The sequence below is a fragment of the Megalobrama amblycephala genome, linkage group LG10 (genome assembly GCF_018812025.1).
Source record: "Megalobrama amblycephala isolate DHTTF-2021 linkage group LG10, ASM1881202v1, whole genome shotgun sequence".
Lineage (NCBI taxonomy): Eukaryota > Metazoa > Chordata > Actinopteri > Cypriniformes > Xenocyprididae > Megalobrama > Megalobrama amblycephala.
Window position 1 is genome coordinate 27,049,354 of NC_063053.1, and position 7,468 is coordinate 27,056,821.

At 36.2% G+C, this 7,468-nt stretch overlaps 1 protein-coding gene across 1 annotated transcript; it reads right to left on the minus strand.

Moving 5' to 3' along the window:
- Positions 1-297: 297 nt before the first annotated feature.
- cisd1 (CDGSH iron sulfur domain 1) lies at positions 298-7,179 on the minus strand. The gene is made up of 3 exons (XM_048205593.1): positions 6,775-7,179; positions 5,922-6,127; positions 298-1,165 (listed from the first exon to the last, which is right to left on the minus strand). Exons 1-3 carry the CDS (start codon positions 6,800-6,802, stop codon positions 1,076-1,078), a joined length of 324 nt encoding a protein of 107 aa, XP_048061550.1. The 5' UTR covers positions 6,803-7,179; the 3' UTR covers positions 298-1,075.
- Between the last annotated feature and the right edge of the window lie 289 nt (positions 7,180-7,468).

Sequence of the window (7,468 nt, forward strand, 5' to 3'; positions counted from 1 at the left end):
GTCCACCAATCAAAGTCGGCGTTCTCACAGGTTGCGTTCTAGCGTTCCGTCCGCGCTATTTTTTAATTGTAGGATTTACTTTATAATTTTGACTCCGGTAATGGCACCAAAACAAAATGTTTACACAATTTAAACTCTTCCTTTAAGAATCAAATTCGCAATAAATAGGGCCTTTAAAACAATGCAATGACTTTCAGTTGCTTAAAGTCGTTGGTCAGCAAGAATTGATTTTATTCAAGCAACACAAACTGTGGAAACCACAAATGTTTCATAAAAAACAAAATCAGTCTCACAAAGTAAGTTTGACATCGTTTATTAAACTTCAAACTTGTCAGTGTACTTTTTTTTCTGAGAGAGAAAAAAAATACAATCATTTCACAGAAAAGACTAGGTCATCAAAGCATGATTTTGCTCTATGTAACATTTTCTTTTCTGCTATAGAAATACATCTAGCCTTTCCGCAAGCACAGGCAAAAATATAGTCCACCAAATTAGATTTTAAATGACATAAAACAGTATCTATCAGATTCAGTGATTCAAAAATAGAGAGATTAGAGGAGAATGCCATTCAAATGTCAGTAATCAATAAAGGTCAAATGTGAAGTTTAATAGGCAACACACACACAAAGAGCAAATGAGAAGGTGGTACAAATTTCACAATCATATTTACCTCTTAAAACAAACCACATTCAGTTCAAACTGTGTTTTTATTGTAATTCAGACTGTTTTTATATTCAAGTTTTAATCTGTAGTGTATCTACAGTAATATGACCAGTGTTTAAGCACAGAAACATGTTTAGGAGATGTTGGCTAAACCAGAATATATCAGTCATCCCATGAAGTCTAAGCAGATAAAAAGAGAAAATAGATATGTATTGCTTAACAGTATACATATATATTATATATATACACAATACTGCAGATCACTGGAGCCTGTCAACCACTATATGATCAAACACACATACACAGGATAATATAATCACACATTTAATCCCAGCAGCCCTGACCACACATAAGCGAAGACACATATTCTGTATCGCTGAGTAAGGAGGACTGTCACGAACAGTGGAAATGATCAGGCCTCCTTGCGTTTTATGATCAGAGGGCCAACGTTGTCTCCCGTTTCCTGATTGTGTTTAGCATGTGCGCCATCACAGTATGGAAACTGTAAGAAAGAGATTAGAGAAAACAATTTCATTACAGATGTGTTACGACAAGTTTGAAGTCACTGAAAACCACTGAATCTCATGGCTCGTGTGATCTTTACCATTAGGCTTGCTGCGGTAAAATTACATTACTTGGCCACCGCTGCTTTTTTTATTTTTTTTTTATTTTTTTTTTTATAAATAACAAATAAAAAACATTTTGCTTATTTGGACAATGGACACTACAGTTATAAACTTAAAGCATCTGCTCTGCTTCATACAGCATGAACTGCAGTTTCGCAGCATAGTCGCAGGGTTGCCAGGTCTGCACAACAAAACCCACCCACTTGCTAATCAAAACTAGCCCAATCACTGGGGGATAGAAATCGCATTCCAGTTGGTGGGGGGGCTTCAACCCGCGGAATAGAAAAACTATCCAAGGAAAGAGTATTACAGTAGCCCAATTCTGAGGGAAAACTGCAGACCTGGCAATACTGACAGTGCAGCTGTCCCTCATCATGTGACGAGAGTAAGGAGATGACTGACAAGACAATGGTGGAGGATTTGGTGTGCAACAGATCCTGAGCATCACTGACAAATATCTTATCTTGTAAAATGTCCAATCAGTACGGCTGCTCCCTAACAAAGTCCCTTTAAAGGTGCCGTAGAAAGTCTTTTTAAAAGATGTAATATAAGTCTAAGGTGTCCCCCTGAATGTGTCTGTGAAGTTTCAGCTCAAAATACCCCATAGATTTTTTTTAATTCATTTTTTTAATTGCCTATTTTGGGGCATCATTAAATATGTGCCGATTCAGGTTGCGGCCCCTTTAAATCTCATGCTCCCCTCCCCCGGAGCTCGCGCTTGCCTTAAACAGCATAAACAAAGTTCACACAGCTAATATAACCCTCAAAATGGATCTTTACAAAGTGTTCATCATGCAGCATGTCTAATCGCGTAAGTATGGTATTTATTTGGATGTTTACATTTGATTCTGATTGAGTTTGATAGTGCTCCGTGGCTAAAGCTAACATTACACACTGTTGGAGAGATTTATAAAGAATGAAGTTGTGTTTATGAATTATACAGACTGCAAGTGTTTAAAAAAATGAAAATAACGACAGTCTTGTCTCCGTGAATACAGTAAGAAACGATGGTAACTTTAACCACATTTAACAGTACATTAGCAACATGCTAACGAAACATTTAGAAAGGCAATTTACAAATATCACTAAAAATATCATGATATCATGGATCATGTCAATTATTATTGCTCTATCTGCCATTTTTCGCTATTGTCCGTGCTTGCTTACCTAGTCTGATGATTCAGCTGTGCACAGATCCAGACGTTAATACTGGCTTCCCTTGTCTAATGCCTTGAACATGAGCTGGCATATGCAAATATTGGGGTCATACATATTAACGATCCCGACTGTTACGTAACAGTCGGTGTTATGTTGAGATTCGCCTGTTCTTCTGAGGTCTTTTAAACAAATAAGATTTATATAAGAAGGAGGAAACAATGGTGTTTGAGACTCACTGTATGTCATTTCCATGTACTGAACTCTTGTTATTTAACTATTAGGGTTGGGCGATATATCGCATGAGATTGTCACGCGCATTTTGTCAGGCTACGCAATATCGCGTTCATTATTGCAGATGAATCGCCTTCGATAATGAACGCGATATTGCGTAGCTTGACAGTGAACTACGACTCTGTCTATTAAATGCTGCTCCATTTGAAAGCAGGTGATGGCGATTTAGCGGTAATCAGGGAACCGGCTTTACTGACGACATGCACGTGACAATCGCATGCGATATATCGCCCAGCCCTATTAACTATGCCCAGATAAATTCAATTTTTAATTCTAGGGCACCTTTAAGACAAGTCATTTCACTCGACAACCATCTCTGAAATGCCTCCGCTATTTCAGTCATGCAAGCTGTTCAGAGCTGTTCACTAAGCTTAATTAAATGTTCATATTTGAAATCACCAATGAAATCTGACATCAACTGTTTCATAAATGTAGTTTCTTATGCTCACATAACATTAAAAAACCCTTATTTTTCAGGTTAGACCAGCCAATACGCATATGCAGTCCTAAGCGTGCATCTGACGCTGTGTCCAAAATCAAATACCTCCCTACTATACAGTATGTAAAAAACGGTATGCCAAAAGAGTAGTATGTCCGAATACATAATATTCGAAATACAGTAGGCTAAAAGTCCCCAGATGACCTACTACTTCCGGCGAGATTTTGAAGTGTGCATTCGATGGACACTGTACTATCCCATGAGGCCACGGGAGAGGATTTGTGAATGGAAGTGAAGGGACGCAACTGACGCTGGTAGGTCACGTGACAATAACAACATGGCGGATGTAGTACATCCGAATTTCATTCATACTACCCATATTCATACTATATAAAACATATTTTTAATGTTTGCGAAGCAAATTCAAATTCAAATGTAGTAACTCAGTACACAATTTTGGTTATAGCAAACGGAGCTTCTATCTGCAACTGCAATGACACAGTGACTTTACCATTCGGCAATTGGCTCTTTTATTTAGAAAGTTGGACATATTCTACCATATTGTGCATTGCATGTACATTGTTGTATATATACAAAGATGGTTCACTCATATCACAATGAATGGAGAAAACTGCAATGCACAATATGGGAGACAGTGATAGCTGCAGGGCGGAGTAATGGGTGTGCCGAAAGGTGAATTGCTACAACAGAAACTAACCCCTAACCCTACCCCACACCATGACAGAACAGATTTCACTACCAATTATAAAGACCTTCCTCCATGCCCCTACCTTACGGCAAGCTCATTACTCCAACCTGCAGATACCCACACTTGGAATATGTTAATTCTAAATAAAAGAGCCAATCAGCAGTTGGTAAAGTCATTACATCACTTCAGCTGCTGTTAGAAGTTTCGGTTCCTATAGAAACTTAAGACTCATGCTTAAGACCGCATGTGTGCACTGGATGGACCAACCTGAAATGTATGCTTTTTTAAAGCCATTTGAGCATATAGGAAACAACATTTATGAGGTAGTTTATATCAGATTCCTACTATTGGTAATTTCAAATAAGAAATGTAATGATAAACTTGGTGAGCAGCTTTGGTGAATTTGATGTTTCCCCATTTAAAGAGCTGTACTTGCACGACTGAAATAGCTGTCCGAGAGGTGTTTCAAAGATAGCCGCTGAGTGAAATGACTTAAATGTCTTAAAGGGACTTTGGTAATAGTAATATGCTGTCTTTGTACATCTAAAGTCTTTGTCCTTGTAAACAGAGCAGCGTGATTGCAAATTCGAAAGCAAAAGTGAAAAGTGAGCGTGCATTTGAAAGCGATTTCAATACCCCACATTAGAGTTGTCAAAAGTACCGACTTCGGTACTAAGTCGGTACTAAAATTTTAAAAATATGACACTTTGATTGATGTTGAGCGGATTTGTAAACACCTCTGATTGGCCATTGTGTTCACACGCTCATTGGATATTTCTCTGATTGGCTACAATGATCAACGCATGGAAGCGTTTGAATTTGACAGACTTTTCAAACGCTCCCATGCGTATCTGTATAAGTGCTCGGAGAAGAGCATCACTGATGACTATTTACAATACGTTTTTGAAGCGTTGATCATTGAAGCCAATCACAGATATATCCGATAAGCGCGTGAACACAATGGCCAATCAGAGGTGTTTACAAATCCGTTCAACAGCACACATTTTTAAAATTTCAGTATCGACTTGGTATTGAAGTCGGTACTTTTGACAACTCTACCCCGCATATATAGCATCTCCCTGATGGCCGCAAATAATAGGTCTACACCATAGACTATAAAATTTTTTTTTTTTCCACACAAAATTATTTAAATTATTAAATTAAATTATTAAGCAGCACAACTGTTACATAATAATATGTTAAATAATAATACGAAATGTTTTTTGAGCAGCAAATCAGCATATTAGAATGATTTCTTAAGGATCATTTGACACTAGAGACTGGAGTAATGATGCTGAAAATCCAGCTTTGCCATCGCAGGAATAATATGATCAAATAGTTATTTTAAATCTGTAATACTATTTCACAATATAACTGTTTTTTATTATTATTATTATTATTATTATTATTTGTTTGTTTTTCTCGATGAAATAAAATGCAGCCTTGGTGAGCATAAGAAACTTCTTTCAAAAACATAAAAAATGTAAATTTTCTAAAACCCATGACTTTTTCCCCTTTAGGGACCATTTCCCTTCTGCTGCCTTTGATGCTCCTGTGGTTCCAGAATAGTCTCATGGAATATAGGAATTTAAGATTCAGAAGTGACTGACAAAAACAGAATTCAGGAACCCAGTACCCATGACCAAAGACAATGACAGCTTGCAAGTAACCTGTTGCAGGGGCAGGTCAATGACAGTTGGGCCCGCCTCTGCAAGATATAAATGAGAATGCTAACAGACAGGTTCAACGTAAGCACCTCTGTGAATCAATCACACCCATATGTATTATATTTACATAATAAACATTTCTCCTGATTTCATGAAAGTTTGTTTTCAGATGGCATCTGCAAGACATCTAATTTCAGTTTCTCCAGGAGGATTTGAACATGCTCTGGAAAATGGACAATTATAAACAAACCCTCACATTTTCTGATCCAGCTGTTTCTGTATTTTGACTGTCAGTGGTTCAAAGTTAAAAGTTTCAACCCAATTTCTAATGGCAGTTTGTCATAAGTTTTAATTAAGTTCTTTCTCACGTTTTTGGATCTCCAGCACCGACAGTACACGGCTTTGTCACCCAGGTCCTCAATGTCAAATGCGTGCACCACTTTGGGGTTGTCTTTTTGCAGATCAAGGTTCACTTTAGGCTTCACACATTTGGCTTTGCTGAAAAATGTTTTGTAGATGAGGATTCCCACTGCTGCAGCTCCAAACGTCACAGACACTGCAGAGATGATCTCAGCTAGAGGAGGACAGAAGAGATTTTACCATACAGACGTTCTACTGCAATTACATACGCTTGTATAAGATATTAAATGTTAGAATTATGTTAAAACACTTAAAAATAATATAATCAAAATATTAATATTTCTACTTACATTAATCATATAAAATGTAGACCATAACATTTTACCACTAACAGATTCTACAAGCATTTTACTCCAATAACTATATTAATATTGTTACTTAAAATAAATGGAATTAAATACAATAAGAAACTAGACATTTTACGTTGTTCTGTGACTCCAATAACATCACAATGACCACCAGTCTACTGTTTAACGTTGAATGTTCATTAAATAAATAGTCACGGTAACTAAATCAATGTTAGTTATTGAAACTATATTTAATTTAAAGAAACCTGATACGAACAGAGAGTTTATTAGATTCTCAATGATACAGCGAGCACAAGCAAACAGATACATCTAGAGAAGCTCATTTAGACAACCTGATGATGTGAATCACATCTTGAAATTTTCTATTTCATTAGTTTCTATTAAACTACTGCTAAATTCCGACCATAAACAAACAAACACATACAGCATGAGCAAAATAGCACATTTACTTCTACAAAACATCTTTATATAACATCTTTAATAAGATCTTTACCTTTATGGAAGGAGTTTGACGCGCTCATTTTGAATTGTTATTGTTTGTATTATTTATTATTATTATTTGCTCATACTTTAAAGATCTTCAATCGTCCTCAAGGCCAAGTGGAGAGTTCAAGATAATTAACTGAGCGCTGTATTTACGCAAAATGCGAGTTACTGCGCAAAAGTAGGACTTTTACTTTGACATAGTCTTTAGTTTCAAACAAACGAGTCTTCCGTCCAAAAGAAAAGTTCCTGTGATTTTCTTCTTCTTCTGTGTAATAAAGTGTACTAGGTTTATTACTTAGTGATTTAACTAAACGAAATTATTTAATTACATTACATTTTCTTTAATTTTGTATTTAAAAGAATGCCAGCATTTTCACACAATGAAAACGGATTGTTTTAAATGCCAAGCTCCAAAAAAAGAGACGAAAAGTATAGCCTATTTATAATATTATATGGTTAAACCATTATAGGCAAACAATAACACAGGTGTATGTGATGTTTGTTTAATAGAGGATACAGTAGAGCATGTCTGATGGTGTGTACTGCATATGACAGAGAAATGAGTCTCAATAAAGAATTGCAATCAGGATATCGAGAATTCTCAATAAGTAATATCCAAAATTATGGACCAAATGCGGGAAAACAAATGCAATTATGAGATTTATTAGGATCAGATGATTTAAATATAAAATAGGGATTAC